Consider the following 22,607-nt stretch of genomic DNA (forward strand, 5'->3'; position numbering starts at 1 on the left):
TGATTCTGATTTTAAAAGGCGCATAGAGATTCTGCCTTATAAGGGTGAGGAATTGTTTGGGGATGGTCTCTGGGACCTCGTATCCACAGCAACAGCTGGGAAGAAAAAAATTTACCTCAGGTTTCCTCACAGCCTAAGAAAAGCACTGTATTATCAGGTACAGTCCTTTCGGCTTCAGAAAAGCAAGCGGGTCAAAGGCGCTTCCTTTCTGCACCGAGACAAGGGAAGAGGGAAAAAGCTGCACCAGTCAGCCAGTTCCCAGAATCAAAATTCTTCCCCCGCTTCCTCTGAGTCCACCGCATGACGCGGGGGCTCCACAGACGTAGCCAGGTACGGTGGGGGGCCGCCTCAAAAAAAATTTCAGCGATCAGTGGGCTCGCTCACAGGTGGATCCCTGGTTCCTTCAAGTAGTATCTCAGGGGTACAAGCTGGAATTCAAGGCGTCTCCCCCCCGCCGTTTCCTCAAATCTGCCTTGCCGACAACTCCCTCAGGTAGGGAGGCTGTGCTAGAGGCAATTCACAAGCTGTATTCCCAGCAGGTGATAGTCAAGGTGCCCCTACTTCAACAAGGAGGGGGTTACTATTCCACACTATTTGTGGTACCGAAACCGGACGGTTCGGTGAGACCCATTTTAAATTTGAAATCCTTGAACACATACATAAAAAATTCAAGTTCAAGATGGAATCGCTCAGGGCGGTTATTGCAAGCCTGGACGAGGGGGATTACATGGTATCCCTGGACATCAAGGATGCTTACCTGCATGTCCCCATTTACCATCCTCACCAGGAGTACCTCAGATTTGTGGTACAGGATTGCCATTACCAATTCCAGACACTGCCGTTTGGACTGTCCACGGCACCGAGGGTGTTTACCAAGGTAATGGCAGAAATGATGAAACTCCTTCAAAAAAAAGGGAGTTTTAATTATCCCGTACTTGGACGATCTCCTTATAAAGGCGAGGTCCAAGGAGCAGTTGTTGGTCGGAGTAGCACTATCTCGGGAAGTGCTACAACAGCACGGATGGATTCTAAACATTCCAAAGTCACAGCTGGTTCCTTCCACACGCCTACTGTTCCTGGGGATGGTTCTGGACACAGAACAGAAAAAAGTGTTTCTCCCGCAGGAAAAAGCCAAGGAGCTGTCATCTCTAGTCAGAGACCTCCTGAAACCAAAACAGGTATCGGTGCATCACTGCACACGAGTCCTGGGAAAAATGGTAGCTTCATACGAAGCAATCCCATTCGGCAGGTTCCATGCAAGAACCTTTCAGTGGGACCTCTTGGACAAGTGGTCGGGATCGCATCTTCAGATGCATCGGCTGATAACCCTGTCTCCAAGGACCAGGGTGTCTCTGCTGTGGTGGCTGCAGAGTGCTCATCTTCTAGAGGGCCGCAGATTCGGCATACAGGACTGGGTCCTGGTGACCACGGATGCCAGCCTTCGAGGCTGGGGGGCAGTCACACAGGGAAAAAATTTCCAAGGACTTTGGTCAAGTCAGAAGTCGTCCCTACGCATAAATATTCTGGAACTGAGGGCCATTTACAGTGCCCAAAGTCAGGCAAGGCCCCTGCTTCAAAACCAGCCGATACTGATCCAATCAGACAACATCACGGCAGTCGCCCATGTAAACCGACAGGGCAGCACAAGAAGCAGGATGGCGATGGCAGAAGCCACAAGGATTCTCCAATGGGCGGAAAATCACGTCTTAGCACTGTCAGCAGTGTTCATTCCGGGAGTGGACAACTGGGAAGCAGACTTCCTCAGAAGACACGACCTACACCCGGGAGAGTGGGGACTTCATCCAGAAGTCTTCCAACTGTTGGTAAACCGTTGGGAAAGGCCACAGGTGGACATGATGGCGTCCCGCCTCAACAAAAAGATAAAGTTATATTGCGCCAGGTCAAGGGACCCTCAGGCAATAGCTGTGGACGCTCTAGTGACACCGTGGGTGTACCAGTCGGTTTATGTGTTCCCTCCTCTGCCTCTCATACCAAAGGTACTGAGAATAATAAGAAGGCGAGGAGTAAGAACGATACTCGTGGTTCCGGATTGGCCAAGAAGAGCTTGGTACCCAGAACTTCAAGAAATGATATCAGAGGACCCATGGCCTCTACCGCTCAGACAGGATCTGCTACAGCAGGGGCCCTGTCTGTTCCAAGACTTACCGCGGCTGCGTTTGACGGCATGGCGGTTGAATTCCGGATCCTAAAGGAAAATAAGAATTTACTTACCGATAATTCTATTTCTCGTAGTCCGTAGTGGATGCTGGGGACTCCGTAAGGACCATGGGGAATAGCGGCTCCGCAGGAGACTGGGCACATCTAAAGAAAGCTTTAGGACTATCTGGTGTGCACTGGCTCCTCCCCCTATGACCCTCCTCCAAGCCTCAGTTAGGATACTGTGCCCGGACGAGCGTACACAATAAGGAAGGATTTTGAATCCCGGGTAAGACTCATACCAGCCACACCAATCACACTGTACAACTTGTGATCTGAACCCAGTTAACAGCATGATAACAGAGGAGCCTCTAGAAAAGATGGCTCACTATAGCAATAACCCGATTTTTTGGTAACAATAACTATGTACCAGTATTGCAGACAATCCGCACTTGGGATGGGCGCCCAGCATCCACTACGGACTACGAGAAATAGAATTATCGGTAAGTAAATTCTTATTTTCTCTAACGTCCTAAGTGGATGCTGGGGACTCCGTAAGGACCATGGGGATTATACCAAAGCTCCCAAACGGGCGGGAGAGTGCGGATGACTCTGCAGCACCAAATGAGAGAACTCCAGGTCCTCCTCAGCCAGGGTATCAATTTTGTAGAATTTTACAAACGTATTTGCTCCTGACCAAGTAGCTGCTCGGCAAAGTTGTAAAGCCGAGACCCCTCGGGCAGCCGCCCAAGATGAGCCCACCTTCCTTGTGGAGTGGGCATTTACAGATTTTTGGCTGTGGCAGGCCCTGCCACAGAATGTGCAAGCTGAATTGTACTACAAATCCAACGAGCAATAGTCTGCTTAGAAGCAGGAGCACCCAGCTTGTTGGGTGCATACAGGATAAACAGCGAGTCAGTTTTCCTGACTCCAGCCGTCCTGGAAACATATATTTTCAGGGCCCTGACAACGTCTAGCAACTTGGAGTCCTCCAAGTCCCTAGTAGCCACAGGCACCACAATAGGTTGGTTCAGGTGAAACGCTGAAACCACCTTAGGGAGAAACGGAGGACGAGTCCTCAATTCCGCCCTGTCCGAATGGAAAATCAGATAAGGGCTTTTACAGGGTAAAACCGCCAATTCTGACACGCGCCTGGCCCAGGCCAGGGCCAACAGCATGACCACTTTCCATGTGAGATATTTTAACTCCACAGATTTAAGTGGTTCAAACCAATGTGACTTTTGGAACCCAAAAACTACATTGAGATCCCAAAGTGCCACTGAAGGCACAAAAGGAGGCTGTATATGCAGTAACCCTTTTACAAACGTCTGAACTTCAGGGACTGAAGCTAGTTCTTTTTGGAAGAAAATTGACAGGGCCGAAATTTTAACCTTAATGGACCCCAATTTCAGGCCCATATACACTCCTGTTTGCAGGAAATGTAGGAATCGACCCAGTTGAATTTCCTCCGTCGGGCCTTACTGGCCTCGCACCACGCAACATATTTTCGCCAAATGCGGTGATAATGTTTTGCGGTTACATCCTTCCTGGCTTTGATCAGGATAGGGATGACTTCATCCGGAATGCCTTTTTTCCTTCAGGATCCGGCGTTCAACCGCCATGCCGTCAAACGCAGCCGCGGTAAGTCTTGGAACAGACAGGGTCCTTGCTGGAGCAGGTCCCTTCTTAGAGGTAGAGGCCACGGATCCTCCGTGAGCATCTCTTGAAGTTCCGGTTACCAAGTCCTTCTTGGCCAATCCGGAGCCACGAATATAGTGCTTACTCCTCTCCATCTTATCAATCTCAGTAGCTTGGGTATGAGAGGCAGAGGAGGGAACACATACACTGACTGGTACACCCACGGTGTTACCAGAGCGTCTACAGCTATTGCCTGAGGGTCCCTTGACCTGGCGCAATACCTGTCGAGTTTTTTAATCATGTGGAAGACTTCTGGGTGAAGTCTCCACTCTCCCGGGTGGAGGTCGTGCTGAGGAAGTCTGCTTCCCAGTTGTCCACTCCCGGAATGAATACTGCTGACAGTGCTATCACATGATTTTCCGCCCAGCGAAGAATCCTTGCAGCTTCTGCCATTGCCCTCCTGCTTCTTGTGCCACCCTGTCTGTTTACGTGGGTGACTGCCGTGATGTTGTCCAACTGGATCAACACCGGCTGACCTTGAAGCAGAGGTCTTGCTAAGCTTAGAGCATTGTAAATGGCCCTTAGCTTCAGGATATTTATGTGAAGTGATGTCTCCAGGCTTGACCATAAGCCCTGGATATTCCTTCCCTGTGTGACTGCTCCCCAGCCTCGCAGGCTGGCATCCGTGGTCATCAGGACCCAGTCCTGAATGCCGAATCTGCGGCCCTCTAGAAGATGAGCACTCTGCAACCACCACAGGAGGGACACCCTTGTCCTTGGTGACAGGGTTATCCGCTGATGCATCTGAAGATGCGACCCGGACCATTTGTCCAGCAGGTCCCACTGGAAAGTTCTTGCGTGGAATCTGCCGAATGGGATTGCTTCGTAGGAAGCCACCATTTTACCCAGAACCCTTGTGTACTGAGACTTGGCTCGGTTTTAGGAGGTTCCTGACTAGCTCGGATAACTCCCTGGCTTTCTCCTCCGGGAGAAACACCTTTTTCTGTTCTGTGTCCAGGATCATCCCTAGGAACAGAAGACAAGTCGTCGGAACCAGCTGCGATTTTGAAATATTGAGAATCCAATCGTGCTGCCGCAACACTACCTGAGATAGTACTACACCGACCTCCAACTGTTCCCTGGATCTTACCCTTATCAGGGAATCGTCCAAGTAAGGGATAACTAAAATTCCCTTCCTTCGAAGGAATATCATCATTTCGGTCATTACCTTGGTAAAGACCCGGGGTGCCGTGGACCATCCATACGGCAGCGTCTGAACTGATAGTGACAGTTCTGTACCATAAACCTGAGGTACCCTTGGTGAGAAGGGTAAAATTTTGACATGAAGGTAAGCATCCTTGATGTCCCGAGACATCATGTAGTCCCCTTCTTCCAGGTTCGCAATCACTGCTCTGAGTGACTCAATCTTGAATTTGAACCTCTGTATGTAAGTGTTCAAAGATTTTAGATTTAGAATCGGTCTCACCGAGCCGTCCGGCTTCGGTACCACAACAGTGTGGAATAATACCCCATACCCTGTTGCAGGAGGGGTACCTTGATTATCACCTGCTGGGAATACAGCTTGTGAATGGCTTCCAAAACTGTCTCCCTGTCAGAAGGAGACATCGGTAAAGCCGACTTTAGGAAATGGCGAGGGGGAGACGTCTCGAATTCTAATTTGTACCCCTGAGATATCACCTGAAGGATCCAGGGGTCTACTTGCGAGTGAGTCCACTGCGCGCTGAAATTCATTGAGACGGGCCCCCCACCGTGCCTGATTCTGCTTGTAAAGCCCCAGCGTCATACTGAGGGCTTGGCAGAGGCGGGAGAGGGTTTCTGTTCCTGGGAACTGGCTGATTTCTGCAGCCTTTTTCCTCTCCCTCTGTCACGGGGCAGAAATGAGGAACCTTTTGCCCGCTTGTCCACGAAAAGACTGCGCCTGATAATACGGCGTCTTCTCATGTTGAGAGGCGACCTGGGGTACAAACGTGGATTTCCCAGCTGTTGCCGTGGCCACCAGGTCTGAAAGACCGACCCCAAATAACTCCTCCCCTTAATAAGGCAATACTTCCAAATGCCGTTTGGAATACGCATCACCTGACCACTGACGTGTCCATAACCCTCTACTGGTAGAAATGGACAACGCACTTAAACTTGATGCCAGCCGGCAAATATTCCGCTGTGCATCACGCATATATAGAAATGCATCTTTTAAATGCTCTATAGGCAAAAATATACTGTCCCTATCTAGGGTATCAATATTTTCAGTCAGGGAATCCGACCACGCCAAGCCAGCACTGCACATCCAGGCTGAGGCGATTGCTGGTCGCAGTATAACACCAGTATGTGTGTAAATACATTTTAGGATACCCTCCTGCTTTCTATCAGCAGGATCCTTAAGGGCGGCCATCTCAGGAGAGGGTAGAGCCCTTACAAGCGTGTGAGCGCTTTATCCACCCTAGGGGGTGTTTCCCAACGCACCCTAACCTCTGGCGGGAAAGGATATAATGCCAATAACATTTTAGAAATTATCAGTTGTTATCGGGGGAAAACCACGCATCATCACACACCTCATTTAATTTCTCAGATTCAGGAAAACTACAGGTAGTTTTTCCTCACCGAACATAATACCCCTTTTTGGTGGTACTCGTATTATCAGAAATGTGTAAAACATTTTTCATTGCCTCAATCATGTAACGTGTGGCCCTACTGGAAGTCACATTTGTCTCTTCACCGTCGACACTGGAGTCAGTATCCGTGTCGGCGTCTATATCTGCCATCTGAGGTAACGGGCGCTTTAGAGCCCCTGACGGCCTATGAGACGTCTGGACAGGCACAAGCTGAGTAGCCTGCTGTCTCATGTCAACCACTGTCTTTTATACAGAGCTGACACTGTCACGTATTCCTTCCAACAGTTCATCCACACAGGTGTCGACCCCCTAGGGGGTGACATCACTATTACAGGCAATCTGCTCCGTCTCCACATCATTTTTCTCCTCATACATGTCGACACAAACGTACCGACATACAGCACACACACAGGGAATGCTCTGATAGAGGACAGGACCCCACTAGCCCTTTGGGGAGACAGAGGGAGAGTTTGCCAGCACACACCAGAGCGCTATATATATATACAGGGATAACCTTATATAAGTGTTTTTCCCTTTATAGCTGCTGTATGTTTAATACTGCGCGTAATTAGTGCCCCCCCTCTCTTTTTTAACCCTTTCTGTAGTGTAGTGACTGCAGGGGAGAGCCAGGGAGCTTCCCTCCAACGGAGCTGTGAGGGAAAATGGCGCCAGTGTGCTGAGGAGATAGGCTCCGCCCCCTTATCGGCGGCCTTATCTCCCGTTTTTCTATGTATTCTGGCAGGGGTTAAATGCATCCATATAGCCCAGGAGCTATATGTGATGCATTTTTTGCCATCCAAGGTGTTTTTTATTGCGTCTCAGGGCGCCCCCCCCAGCGCCCTGCACCCTCAGTGACCGGAGTGTGAAGTGTGCTGAGAGCAATGGCGCACAGCTGCAGTGCGCTACCTTGTTGAAGACAGGACGTCTTCTGCCGCCGATTTTCCGGACCTCTTCTGCCTTTTGGCTCTGTAAGGGGGCCGGCGGCGCGGCTCCGGGACCCATCCAGGCTGGGCCTGTGATCGTCCCTCTGGAGCTAATGTCCAGTAGCCTAAGAAGCCCAATCCACTCTGCACGCAGGTGAGTTCGCTTCTTCTCCCCTTAGTCCCTCGATGCAGTGAGCCTGTTGCCAGCAGGTCTCACTGAAAATAAAAAACCTAAACTAAAACTTTCACGAAGAAGCTCAGGAGAGCCCCTAGTGTGCACCCTTCTCGTTCGGGCACAGAGATCTAACTGGGGCTTGGAGGAGGGTCATAGGGGGAGGAGCCAGTGCACACCAGATAGTCCTAAAGCTTTCTTTAGATGTGCCCAGTCTCCTGCGGAGCCGCTATTCCCCATGGTCCTTACGGAGTCCCCAGCATCCACTTAGGACGTTAGAGAAAAGGGCATTCCGGAAGAAGTCATTCCTACGCTGATAAAAGCCAGGAAAGATGTAACCGCAAACCATTATCACCGTATTTGGCGAAAATATGTTGCGTGGTGTGAGGCCAGGAAGGCCCCAACAGAGGAATTTCAGCTGGGTCGTTTTCTGCACTTCCTACAGTCGGGAGTGACTATGGGCCTAAAATTGGGTTCCATTAAGGTCCAGATTTCGGCTCTGTCGATTTTCTTCCAGAAAGAACTGGCTTCACTGCCTGAAGTTCAGACATTTGTAAAGGGAGTGCTACATATTCAGCCCCCTTTTGTGCCTCCTGTGGCACCTTGGGATTTCAACGTGGTGTTGAGTTTCCTAAAATCACATTGGTTTGTGCCACTTAAGACTGTGGCTCTGAAATATCTCACGTGGAAAGTGGTCATATTATTGGCCTTGGCTTCGGCCAGGCGTGTGTCAGAATTGGCGGCTTTGTCATGTAAAAGCCCTTATCTGATTTTCCATATGGATAGGGCAGAATTGAGGACTCGTCCCCAGTTTCTCCCTAAGGTGGTATCAGCGTTTCACTTGAACCAACCTATTGTAGTGCCTGCGGCTACTAGGGACTTGGAGGATTCCAAGTTACTGGACGTAGTCAGGGCCTTGAAAATTTATGTTTCCAGGACGGCTGGAGTCAGAAAAACTGACTCGCTTTTTATCCTGTATGCACCCAACAAAATAGGTGCTCCTGCTTCTAAGCAGACTATTGCTCGCTGGATTTGTAGCACAATTCAGCTGGCGCATTCTGCGGCTGGATTGCCGCATCCTAAATCAGTGAAAGCCCATTCCACGAGGAAGGTGGGCTCATCTTGGGCGGCTTTACAATTTGCCGAGCTGCAACTTGGTCAGGGGCAAACACGTTTGCTAAATTCTACAAATTTGATACCCTGGCTGAGGAGGACCTGGAGTTCTCTCATTCGGTGCTGCAGAGTCATCCGCACTCTCCCGCCCGTTTGGGAGCTTTGGTATAATCCCCATGGTCCTTACGGAGTTCCCAGCATCCACTAGGACGTCAGAGAAAATAAGATTTTACTCACCGGTAAATCTATTTCTCGTAGTCCGTAGTGGATGCTGGGCGCCCATCCCAAGTGCGGATTGTCTGCAATACTTGTATATAGTTATTGCCTAACTAAAGGGTTATTGTTGAGCCATCTGTTGAAAGGCTCAGTTATATTTCATACTGTTAACTGGGTATAGTATCACGAGTTATACGGTGTGATTGGTGTGGCTGGTATGAGTCTTACCCGGGATTCAAAATCCTTCCTTATTGTGTCAGCTCTTCCGGGCACAGTATCCTAACTGAGGTCTGGAGGAGGGTCATAGTGGGAGGAGCCAGTGCACACCAGATAGTACCTGATCTTTCTTTTAGAGTGCCCAGTCTCCTGCGGAGCCCGTCTATTCCCCATGGTCCTTACGGAGTTCCCAGCATCCACTACGGACTACGAGAAATAGATTTACCGGTGAGTAAAATCTTATTATATTTAATGAGCTTGTAATGTGATCACAGAAGTTATTAAATTACCCTGGCACTAATTGTGTGTAAGTTAAACTGAACATGAAAATCCTTTATTTAAATATACAGTATGTAACAAAAAAGCGCATTAGTCTAAAGCAAAGGTTCCTCCATCTAACGACTGATAATACTTATGTATGACATAATTCAGTCCAATATGATTACATTTCTTGTACTCAGAAATCACTTGTAGTGACCATTTAATGAAACGAAAACAAAATAATACATGTCAACTTTACCAGTAGTAAAAGGAAAACATGTTACTAAGATATGACAGCAATCTGTATTTATTGCAGCCGTATTACTGGCCCTTGACATACCATTGGGTGTTTTTCTGGGGGGGGAGAGGAAATGAGAGGTGTGAGCTATAAAATAAACTGGAAAGGGGGGGGGGGGGGCGGAGATGAAATAGAAAGGTAAAGATAGTAAAAGTGTTTGTGTGTAGGGTGGAGCGACAGCAGAAAAGGGGGGATTTGAGAGTAAAAAGGAGACCTATCAAAGCTTGGAGAGAGATAAAATAGCGACCAATTGGCTTGTAATTGTCATCTCTAGAGGCTGTATATGAAAAATGAGTCATGAGCTTAAGTTCGGTACTTTATCTCTCGCCAAGCTTTTCAAAATCTCCCCCTAAGAGAAGAGGGAAGTTGCTGAGAGAGTAAGAGGAGGAACGACAGTAAAAGGAGGAAAAGGTAAGCGAGAGAAAGGGAGGAGGTAATGGAATAGAGCAGTGGTTCATGTTTTCCAGGTCACCCGGCAGGTGCACTGTGTATCACCAACTGTCACATTTTGAAATCAACAGGTGACCTGTAAAACGTGAACCTTTAGCGGTCCTTGAGAACCACGTTTGGGAATCACTGGAATAGAGGGAAGTTAGAGAAAAAGGGGAGAAAAAATGAAAATTGTGTTAAAAGAAGGAAGGAAGAGAGGAGAGAGCAAGAGGAGAAAATAGAGTTATGGGGTGTAGAGAATGGAGGACCAGAGTCATTCTAATGTGCCATAGTTTTAGAGCAGTCTCTCTGCCTCATATCACCAGTACTTCCTATAAGATGAAAGAGAAATCTCATTTATACATCCTTTGTGTTATAATGTTCTGGATCTTCCTGTGTATCAGTGCCGTGTGTGTATGTTACAGATTCTAGTGTACATCTGTCTATAATGCTTTACTATTATCCTGCCCAGGAGGAGCCTGCGTGTCAGTGCTGTTACATATTGTAATATCATTATATTCCTGAGTAACGCACACACATGACTGCTGTCTGTTACAGGTTCTAGGCTACTCCTGCGTCTACAGTTACTACAATCAGGACTCTGAGCGGCTTGATGTTCTGGAGTCTCAAACAGAAAACCTAGAGTTTCAGGTCAATGCACTGCAGATTCTGCTAGGTGAGAGTGCTGTGTGCCCCTAGGAACCAATGTTATTAATACTGTGTCTAGACTTCATTGTAGCTGCTTCCAAGGTTATCGGTGTTACGTAACTATTGTTCCTCTGCTTTTTCTAAATGTGTTCTCTTTATAGACAATAGTAGCAAGGGTGGGCAGCAGTGTGTTGAGACACTGATCAATAAGACTTGCGTATAAGAAGGATGATGTGAATATTTTGGGTGATTAGTTTTGATGAAGCAAAGAACGGTACTGAATGTAAGGTAACACCAGAGTCTCATTCCTCTCCCGCAGAGTACAGCTTACTCCAAAGCGAGGACCTCGCCTCATCCGTGCGTCTGCTGAGTTCCGACAAGTACAACAGGGGTTTGGAACTGGTCAGGAGAGTGCAAGAGAGACTGAATGGCATTCTGCAACACTCAACCCAGGTGAGAGTTACCACTTAGGGCTCTATTTAGTAGCATTTAGTAGTGTACTAGAACAATTATGTCTTGGGAGAGATAGGCAAGTATTTTATTATACTCTACTATAGGGACACAAATAGATATTCTCTTCAGAGTAATATATAGTGGATTGAACACATTTTAAATGCACACTTTGCACCTGGAACAAACCACGTTGCAATTCTACAGTCCTTTTATTTATTTATTTTGCACGCAGGGTAAATACGGTCTGCTTTAACGTGTAGCCCACAAATGCTGACAGCTTTATTTTTACACTGCAGCCTCTGCACATGCTACACCTGCCCCATCTGCAGTGGCACATGGTTCTACCTAGGTGCACTGTTACTTGCTTATACACTGCTCAAAAAAATAAAGGGAACACTTAAACAACACAATGTAACTCCAAGTCAGTCACACTTCTGTGAAATCAAACTGTCCACTTAGGAAGCAACACTGATTGACAATCAATTTCATATGCTGTTGTGCAAATGGAATAGACAACAGGTGGGAATTATAGGCAATTAGCAAGACACCCCCAATAAAGGAGTTGTTCTGCAGGTGGTGACCACAGACCACTTCTCAGCTCCTATGCTTTCTGGCTGATGTTTTGGTCACTTTTGAAAGCTGGCGGTGCTTTCACTCTAGTGGTAGCATGAAACGGAGTCTACAACCCACACAAGTGGCTCAGGTAGTGCAGCTCATCCAGGATGGCACATCAATGCGAGCTGTGGCAAGAAGGTTTGCTGTGTCTGTCAGCGTAGTGTCCAGAGCATGGAGGGCGCTACCAGGAGACAGGCCAGTACATCAGGAGACGTGGAGGAGGCCGTAGGAGGGCAACAACCCAGCAGCAGGACCGCTACCTCCACCTTTGTGCAAGGAGGAACAGGAGGAGCACTGCAAAATGACCTCCAGCAAGCCACAAATGTGCATGTGTCTACTCAAACGATCAGAAACAGACTCCATGAGGGTGGTATGAGGGTCCGACGTCCACAGGTGGGGGTTGTGCTTACAGCCCAACACCGTGCAGGACGTTTGGCATTTGCCAGAAAACACCAAGATTGGCAAATTCGCCACTGGCGCCCTGTGCTCTTCACAGATGATAGCAGGTTCTCACTGAGCACATGTGACAGAGTCTGGAGACGCCAAGGAGAACGTTCTGCTGCCTGCAACATCCTCCATCATGACCGGTTTGGCAGTGGGTCAGTAATGGTGTGGGGTGGCATTTCTTTGGGGGTCCGCACAGCCCTCCATGTGCTCGCCAGAGGTAGCCTGACTGCCATTAGGTACCGAGATGAGATCCTCAGACCCCTTGTGAGACCATATACTGGTGCGGTTGGCCCTGGGTTCCTCCTAATGCAAGACAATGCTAGACCTCATGTGGCTGGAGTGCGTCAGCAGTTCCTGCAAGACGAAGGCATTGATGCTATGGACTGGCCCGCCCGTTCCCCAGACCTGAATCCAATTGAGCACATCTGGGACATCATGTCTCGCTCCATCCACCAACGCCACGTTGCACCACAGACTGTCCAGGAGTTGGCGGATGCTTTAGTCCAGGTCTGGGAGGAGATCCCTCAGGAGACCATCCGCCACCTCATCAGGAGCATGCCCAGGCGTTGTAGGGAGGTCATACAGGCACGTGGAGGCCACACACACTACTGAGCCTCATTTTGACTTGTTATAAGGACATTACATCAAAGTTGGATCAGCCTGTAGTGTGTTTCTCTATCGTCCTAGTGGATGCTGGGGTTCCTGAAAGGACCATGGGGAATAGCGGCTCCGCAGGAGACAGGGCACAAAAAGTAAAGCTTTATGATCAGGTGGTGTGTACTGGCTCCTCCCCCTATGACCCTCCTCCAAGCCTCAGTTAGGTTTTTGTGCCCGGCCGAGAAGGGTGCAATCTAGGTGGCTCTCCTAAAGAGCTGCTTAGAAAAGTTTAGCTTAGGTTTTTTATTTTACAGTGAGTCCTGCTGGCAACAGGATCACTGCATCGAGGGACTTAGGGGAGAAGAAGTGAACTCACCTGCGTGCAGGATGGATTGGCTTCTTTGGCTACTGGACATTAGCTCCAGAGGGACGATCACAGGTACAGCCTGGATGAGTCACCGGAGCCTCGCCGCCGGCCCCCTTGCAGATGCTGAAAAGAGAAGAAGGTCCAGAATCGGCGGCAGAAGACTCCTCAGTCTTCTTAAGGTAGCGCACAGCACTGCAGCTGTGCGCCATTGCTCTCAGCACACTTCACACGGCAGTCACTGAGGGTGCAGGGCGCTGGGGGGGGGCGCCCTGGGCAGCAATGGAAACCTGTTATTTGGCAAAAAATACCTCACATATAGCCTCCGGGGGCTATATGGAGATATTTAACCCCTGCCAGAATCCGTTGAAGAGCGGGAGACGAGCCCGCCGAAAAAGGGGCGGGGCCTATCTCCTCAGCACACAGCGCCATTTTCCCTCACAGAAAGGCTGGAGGGAAGGCTCCCAGGCTCTCCCCTGCACTGCACTACAGAAACAGGGTTAAAACAGAGAGGGGGGGCACTAATTTGGCGTTAGAAATATATAGAAAGATGCTATAAGGGAAAACACTTATATAAGGTTGTCCCTATATAATTATAGCGTTTTTGGTGTGTGCTGGCAAACTCTCCCTCTGTCTCTCCAAAGGGCTAGTGGGTCCTGTCCTCTATCAGAGCATTCCCTGTGTGTGTGCTGGTGTGTCGGTACGTGTGTGTCGACATGTATGAGGACGATGTTGGTGAGGAGGCGGAGCAAATTGCCTGTAATGGTGATGTCACTCTCTAGGGAGTCGACACCGGAATGGATGGCTTATTTAGGGAATTACGTGATAATGTCAACACGCTGCAAGGTCGGTTGACGACATGAGACGGCCGACAAACAATTAGTACCGGTCCAGACGTCTCAAGAACACAGTCAGGGGTTTAAAACGCCCGTTTACCTTAGTCGGTCGACACTGACACGGACACTGAATCCAGTGTCGATGGTGAATAAACAAACGTATTCCTCATTAGGGCCACACGTTAAGGGCAATGAAGGAGGTGTTACATATTTCTGATACTACAAGTACCACAAAGATGGGTATTATGTGGGAGTGAAAAAACTACCGTAGTTTTTCCTAAATCAGATAAAATAAAATGAAGTGTGTGATGAGGCGTGGGTTTACCCCGATAGCAAATATTGGCGTTATACCTTTTCCCGCCAGAAGTTAGGGCGAGTTGGGAAACACCCCTTAGGGTGGATAAGGCGCTCACACGCTTATCATGTGGCGTTACCGTCTTCAGATACGGCCGCCCTCAAGGAGCCAGCTGATATGAAGCTGGAGTAATATCCTAAAAAGTATATACACACATACGGTGGTTATACTGCGACCAGCGATCGCCTCAGCCTGGAAATGCAGTGCTGGGTTGGCTTGGTCGGATTCCCTGACTGAAAATATTTTAGTGATATAGAGCATTTAATAGGATGCAGTCTATATATATATATATATATATATATATATATATATATATATATGAGATGCACAGAGGGATATTTGCACTCTGGCATCAAAATAAGTGCGTTGTCCATATCTGCCAGAAGATGTTATGGACACGACAGTGGTCAGGTGATGCAGATCCCATACGGCACATGAAAGTATGGTCGTATAAAGGAGAGGAGGTACTTGGGGTCGGTCCATCGGACCTGGGGGCCACGGCAACAGCTGGGAAATCCAACCTTTTTACCCCAAGTCACATCTCAGCAGAAAGAGACACTGTCTTTTCAGCCTCAATCCTTCCGTTCCCATAAGGGCATGCGGGCAAAAGGCCAGTCATATCTGCCCAGACATAGAGGAAAGGGAAGTAGACTGCAGAAGGCAGCCCCTTTCCAGGAACAGAAGCCCTCCACCGAGTCTGCCAAGTCCTCAGCAGGACGCTGGGGCCGTGCAAGCTGACTCAGGTGAGGTGGGGGGTCGTCTCAAGAGTCTCAGCGTGCAGTGGGATCACTCGCAAGTTGACCCCTAGATCGTACAAAGTATTATCCCAGGGGTACAGTTTGGAGATTCGAGACATCTTTTCCTCGCAGGTTCCTGAAGTCTGCTTTACCAAAGGCTCCCTCCGACAGGGAGGCAGTATTGGAAAAAATTCACAAGCTGTATTTCCAGCAGGTGATAATCAAAGTACCCCTTCTACAATCAAGGAAAAGGGTATTAGTCTTCCACACTATATTGTGTTACTGAAGCCAGACGGCTTGGTGAGACATATTCTAAATCTGAAATCTTTGAACACTTACATACAAAGGTTCAAATCAAGATGGAGTCACTCAGAACAGTGATAGCGAACCGGAAAAAAGGGGACTATATGGTGTCCCTGGACATCAAGGATTACCTCCATGTCCAAATTTGCCCTTCTCAACAAGGGTACCTATGGTTCGTGGTACAGAACTGTCAATATCAGTTTCTGACGCTGCCGTTGAATTATCCACGGCACCCCGGGCCTTTACCAAGGTAATGGCCGAAAAGATGATTCTCTTCAAAGAAAAGGGCATCTTAATTATCCCTTACTTGGACGATATCCTGAAAAGGGAAAGGTCCAGAGAACAGTTGGAGGTCGGAATAGCACTATCTAAAGTAGTTCTACGACAGCACGAGTGGATTCTAATATTCCAAAAATCGCAGCGTTTTTCCGACGATACGTCTGCTGTTCCTAGGAATGATTCTGGGCATAGTCCAGAAAAAGGTGTTTCTCCTGGAGGAGAAAGCCAAGGAGCTATCCGAACTAGTCTGAAACCTCCTAAAACCAGGCCAAGTATCAGTGCATCAATGCACAGGAGTCTTGGGAAAAATGGTGGCTTCTTACGAAGCAATTCCATTCGGCAGATCTCACGCAAACGAATGGTCCGGATCGCATCTTCAGATACATCAGCAGATAATCCTGTCTCCAAGGACAAGGGTGTCTCTTATGTGGGGGCTGCAGAGTGCTCATCTTCTAGAGGACAGCACATTCAGCATTCAGGACTGTGTTCTGGTGACCACGGATGCCAGCCTGAGAGGCTGGGAAGCAGTCACACAGGGAAGAAATTTCCAAGGAGTGTGGTCAAGTCTGGAGATTTTTCTCCACATGAATATACTGGAGCTAAGAGCAATTTACAATGCTCTGAGCCTAGGAAGACCTCTGCTTCAAAGTCAGTCGGTGCTGATCTGGTCGGACATCATCATGGCAGTCGCCCACGTAAACAGACGGGGCGGCACAAGAAGCAGGAGGGCAATGACAGCAAGAACTTTTCGCTGAGCGAAAAATCATGTGATAACACTGTCAGCAGTGTTCATTCCGGGAGTGGAAAACTGAATTTCCTCAGCAGGAATGAATTCCACTCGGAAAAGTGGGAACTTCATCTGGAAGTTTCCACATGATTGTAAACCGTTGGGAAAGACCAAAGGTGGTCATAAGATGGCGTCCCACCTGAAGCGCCAGGTCAAGAGACCCTCAGGCAATAGCTGGGTCGCTCTGGTAACACCGTGGGTGTACCAGTCGGGTATGTGTTCCCTCCTCTGCCTCTCATACCCAGGGTATTGAGAATTATAGGAAGGAGAGGAGTAAGAATTATACTCGTGGCTCCGGTTTGGCCAAGAAAGACTTGGTAACCGGAACTTCAAGAGATAAGAAGGGTCTTGATTCAGCAAGAATCATGTCTGTTCCAAGACTTACCGCAGCTGCGTTGACGCAGGGGCGGGTGAACGCCGGATCCTAAGGGAAAAAGGCATTCCGGAAGAGGTCATCCCTACCCTGGTCAGAGCCAGGAAGGAGGTGACCGCACAACATTATCACAGTTTAGGTGAAAATATGTTCCATGGTGTGAGGCCAGGAAGGCTCCACGGAAGAATTTCAACTAGGTTAATTCCTATATTTCCTGCAAACAGGAGTGTCTATGGGCCTCAAATTGGGGTCCATTAAGGTTCAAATTTCGGCCTGTCGATTTTCTTCCAGAAAGAATTGGCTTCAGTTCCTGAAGTCCAGAAGTTTGTCAAGGGAGTACTGCATATACAACCCCTTTTGATGTCTCCAGTGGCACTGGGGGATCTCAACGTAGTTTTGGGGATTCCAAGAATCACATTGGTTTAAACCACTCAAATCTGTGGATTTGATATATCTCACATGAAAAGTGAACATGCGGTTGGTCCTGGCCTCGGCCAGGCGAGTGTCAAAATTGGCGGCTTTGTCTCACAAAGCCATATCTGATTGTCCATTCGGACAGAGCAAAGCTGCGGACTCGTCCCCAGTTTATCTCTAAGGTGGTGTCAGCGTTTCACCTGAACCAGCTTATTGTGGTACCTGCGGCTACTAGGGACTTGGAGGACTCCAAGTTGCTGGATGTTGTCAGGGCCCTGAAAATATAGTTTTCCAGGTCGGCTGGAGTCAGGAAATCTGACTTGCTGTTTTATCCTGTATGCACCCAACAAGCTGGGTGCCCCTGCTTCTAAGCAGACTATTGCTCGTTGGATTTGTAGTACAATTCAGCTTGCACATTCTGTGGCAGGCTTGCCACAGCCAAAAATATGTAAATGCCCATTCCACAAGGAAGGTGGGCTCATCTTGGGCGGCTGCCCGAGGGGTCTCGGCTTTACAACTTTGCCGAGCGGCTACGTGGTCGGGGGAGAACACGTTTGTAAAATCCTACAAATTTGATACCCTGGCTAAGGAGGACCTGGAGCTCTCTCATTCGGTGCTGCAGAGTCATCCGCACTCTCCCGCCCGTTTGGGAGCTTTGGTATAATCCCCATGGTCCTTTCAGGAACCCCAGCATCCACTAGGACGATAGAGAAAATAAGAATTTACTTACCGATAATTCTATTTCTCGGAGTCCGTAGTGGATGCTGGGCGCCCATCCCAAGTGCGGATTATCTGCAATACTTGTACATAGTTATTGTTAACTAAATCGGGTTATTGTTGTAGTGAGCCATCTTTCAGAGGCTCCTCTGTTCTCATACTGTTAACTGGGTTCAGATCACAGGTTGTACAGTATGATTGGTGTGGCTGGTATGAGTCTTACCCGGGATTCAAAATCCTTCCTTATTGTGTACGCTCGTCCGGGCACAGTATCCTAACTGAGGCTTGGAGGAGGGTCATAGGGGGAGGAGCCAGTACACACCACCTGATCATAAAGCTTTACTTTTTGTGCCCTGTCTCCTGCGGAGCCGCTATTCCCCATGGTCCTTTCAGGAACCCCAGCATCCACTACGGACTCCGAGAAATAGAATTATCGGTAAGTAAATTCTTATTTTTTCCACTTTAATTTTGAGGGTGACTCCAAATTCAGACCTCCATGGGTTAATAAATTAGATTTCCATTAATAATTTTTGTGTGATTTTGTTGTCAGCACATTCAACTATGTAAAGAACAAAGTATTTAAAAAGAATATTTCATTAATTCAGATCTAGGATGTGTTATTTTAGTGTTCCCTTTATTTTTTTGAGCAGTGTATTTACTTTGCTCGCATCTCGGCCCCTATACGAGATGGTATCCTTTTTCATGGATGTATTCTACTACACGCTGCTCTGAGATTTCTACAGCACCCCAGCTTGAGTGTGTAGTGCAACACTGCATATGGAGACCCGGTATATTGAGGGACTTAAGACCGTTACCCCAGTAATACTCCAGACTGAAGTATAAAGCTGAAAAATAATTATTTATTGTGGCATTAATCCAATCTTTTTCATACAGGACTTTCGTGTAGGTTTCCTGTCTCAGCCAGAGGACCGACAGATGAAAGCGTCCAACGTTCCAGACACACCGGCTTCCCCTGGAGGCAAAGAGTAAGCATCTTGGATTCTTAGGCCATGTTCATCCTCTAGATGTCTGTTGTGTGTTAGGGAGAGAGTATAAATGACATATAGTGGCATCTGAGAGCTTGGGCTGTTCTTAAGGAAAGTTCAACCTTCCAATATGAGACTCGGGGACTCTAGTACTTAGTAAGTTAGCGGGGCACAGTGGTTCACCACATTTAGTACTGGATTAACAGCAGAGCTGGTGGGCCGGTCACCCAGGGGTCTCCACAAATTACTATGCCACCAGCGTGAGGGGAACTGTGGCATATGTGAATTAAGGTCTCAGTGTGGTATAATGTGAACTGGGGCACTACCGATTTTTTTAACACATTTGTGCTGCTAGGGGTATTTACACATTATTCTTTTAATAACATCAGCATATTTTGCAGACAATGTAATTGGTAGGGACTCCCAAAAATTAGTTGCCCTGGGGCCAACAAAAACCTTAATCTGACCCTGATACCATCACTGTGGATATAGACCAGCCCTTAGCCTCCGTTCCTGCATAGAGGAGACAAACTCCTGTATGTGTATATGATTCTTGGGGGTAAATGTATTATAGCGGCACAGTTCGTGCTGCTATAACACTTCCTGCTCCACCTCATTACCGAGGCGAAACAGGAAGGGACATCGGCAAGATGTACTAACATCTTGTCTGACGAAGCGGGGGAGCAAAAAGTTCCCTCCTTCGGTGATGTCCCCTGAACACACAGCGCGTCAGCTCAGTGCTGTGTCTCCCTGTCCCGACGCCTGCGCGGGATCTCATTACTCACGCGAGATACCCTGCGCACTCCGGAACGGGCACCCGCCACACCCAAGGACAGCTTTGTCCCTGCTGTGGTGAATGGGTATCGCCACCTGCAGCTGTCGAAATCGACAACTGCAGGTGTCGGAACGGTCAGAGATACCGACCGTTCATACATTGCCCGCCCTTATCATCCTGCTATCTTTTAGATAGAAGCGCCGATAAGGACAGGGGCGCATGTCACTGTGCACACACCGCTGCCTTCATAACGTGCGCTGATACCGCGCTTCTCCCCCATAATGACGGGTAATACATTTACCCCTTGGTTAGTTATGTTAGAGGTTATTTGCAATAACCTTATGTACATCTCCGTATCTGCAAGATGTCCTGGAATACACATCTTCTCAATAGCAATAATGCATGGTAGCATAGTGATTACCATTGTTTACTCACACACACTCACATGTGTATATACAGGCGTATTACTACCTAACTAGTTGATGTGCTTGTGCTGGGTAAAGCATTTTTTTCCTGAAACTCCCTCTTTCCAGCACTATGGACGGGGCCTCTGATTCCGGAGATACAGCGGGTGAGCAGGAAGACGAAGAAGACGACGACTATGTGCCCGAGTGGCAGGAGGAATATGACGACGATCTAGATGATGATTTCTCGTATGATGAAGATGATGGATCTGAGAATCTGGAGCCAGACTCCTTCATCTTTGAAGATTTCGATGGGGAGGCCTACGAGTGATCCCTTCTCAGAAAAATATTTCTCCTAAGTTTTGTCCAAAGTCTTCATTTCAAATGGGTGTGTCCATCAGGGTGCTTCTTTATAACCAACGTCTTTCTTTCCATCCGGCTTCCCTTCTCCCTTCCCCCCCATTGTGCCTCCACCGCAGCTACCTTGGAAGTGGTGTGCTTGGCTCTCAGCACAGCAGGAGATAATTACTGATAATTCATCAATCGACTATTACAGTCCTAACCCCAGTGACTGAGCTGGAATTATATATATATTTATAATTAAGAGTTATTTTTTATTAGAATTAATCCTGTTTATTTCAGTCTCATTGTGACACCTCAGCATAATGTATTATCTGAGGTCAGCGCCTCTGGCGGGTAAAAGGTGGTGAAAAGGCAGTGCAGTCGGGAGTATCTGCAGCTTCCTCTGAAAATCTGTCACGCTCATTTATTAAAGGTTCAGCTAAGCTGTTACATGGATGGATTTGTGTTGTTTCTTGTAGATTTCAAGGTTATTCTGTGTACAACTACTACAGTAATAACCTGTGCCTCTACATCAGTATAGGGTATACGTTCAAGATAGCGGATGTTGGTATCCCAGCATGATCAGGCTCCCTCTCCAGCATAGCCTACCCCCAGTCAGCAGTTAAGTAGCAAGACACACACAGACACAATCACAAGGAAGTGACCCGGATAACGACACATATGAGCTACCCCCGCAAGCCAAGTGCATCAGGGTTGGTGCTCCTGTACACGTGAAGAAAAGGATTTAACTAGGAAAGACCTGTAACATTTATTAATGTTTAAAACCCAGTGCAATCGTTAATGTAACCGGACACAACTCTGATGAGGAGAAGTGCAGCACTTTACCTTACATGAACACGTTACAAGTGTACTGCGCTCCAACCCGCAAACATTTAATAATGGGAAAAGGGAAAAACAGATACAGATCGCAGTAATAATTGATCAAACAATAAACACAATTATACAGAGAAATGTAAGTACAGTATAATACACCAATAAGGGCTTACAGGTAACAGACCAAATACATATACTGGCACCACTGGATCCAGGTCTCGGTCGTCTAGCAAGATGACCTCTGAGAGAGGTGACTGAAACCTGGGCCAGGTGCGTGTCCTTTCTCTTTCATCCACTAGGGGACACTGGAGTCCTATACAGTAGGTGTGAAGCCTTGAACCGGAGCACAACGTTCCAAAAACAGTATAATGGGGAATGCAAGATCTTCTTCCATTGGTCCATGGGCGGGACATATTCAGTACACCGTGGGTCGTTGGTCAGTTCGAACACTGGGCAATGCCTAATCTTGAGATGTGATTATAGTTGTTTATATCTGAGCTCCCGCCTAAAGACCAGTTCAGACCGACCACAGTATCATACAGGAATACACATGAATCCGGTATCGCTAATAACTTGTTGCCGCAATATGTGACAATATCCTCACAACCACCGGATTACTACTTATGTGACCCCACACACTGTGTCCCTATGCAGTCCCCTCCCTGTACTACACGTATGGCTGGATATCTAATGAAACAATACTTTTATACACTGCTCAAAAAAATAAAGGGAACACTTAAACAACACAATGTAACTCCAAGTCAGTCACACTTCTGTGAAATCAAACTTCCACTTAGGAAGCAACACTGATTGACAATCAGTTTCACATGCTGTTGTGCAAATGGAATAGACAACAGGTGGGAATTATAGGCAATTAGCAAGACACCCCCAATAAAGGAGTTGTTCTGCAGGTGGTGACCACAGACCACTTCTCAGCTCCTATGCTTACTGGCTGATGTTTTGGTCACTTTTGAAAGCTGGCGGTGCACCACCGCAGAGGGAGGAAGACATGCCATAGAGTAGGCATGATGAATAGTAACTATAATTTTCTCTGACGTCCTAAGTGGATGCTGGGGACTCCGTCAGGACCATGGGGATTAGCGGCTCCGCAGGAGACAGGGCACAAAAGTAAAAGCTTTAGGATCAGGTGGTGTGCACTGGCTCCTCCCCCTATGACCCTCCTCCAAGCCTCAGTTAGATTTTTGTGCTTGGCCGAGAAGGGTGCAATCTAGGTGGCTCTCCTAAAGAGCTGCTTAGAGTAAAAGTTTGTTAGGTTTTTTATTTTCAG

General features: G+C 47.9%; 1 protein-coding gene across 6 annotated transcripts in view; it reads left to right on the forward strand.

Annotated features, from left to right (window-relative positions):
* CUL9 (cullin 9) overlaps positions 1–20,935 on the forward strand; it is a 234,465-nt gene extending 213,530 nt beyond the window's left edge. For all 6 annotated transcript variants that reach the window (XM_063918754.1, XM_063918752.1, XM_063918753.1 and 3 more), the window contains exons 38-41: positions 10,612–10,729; positions 11,021–11,154; positions 18,873–18,964; positions 20,273–20,935. In XM_063918754.1, the coding sequence (XP_063774824.1) occupies positions 10,612–10,729; positions 11,021–11,154; positions 18,873–18,964; positions 20,273–20,474 (546 nt within the window). In that variant the 3' untranslated portion in view covers positions 20,475–20,935. The remainder of the gene's footprint in view (positions 1–10,611; positions 10,730–11,020; positions 11,155–18,872; positions 18,965–20,272) is intronic.
* Positions 20,936–22,607: the final 1,672 nt, after the last annotated feature.

This window comes from Pseudophryne corroboree, chromosome 4 (genome assembly GCF_028390025.1).
Source record: "Pseudophryne corroboree isolate aPseCor3 chromosome 4, aPseCor3.hap2, whole genome shotgun sequence".
Classification (NCBI taxonomy): domain Eukaryota; kingdom Metazoa; phylum Chordata; class Amphibia; order Anura; family Myobatrachidae; genus Pseudophryne; species Pseudophryne corroboree.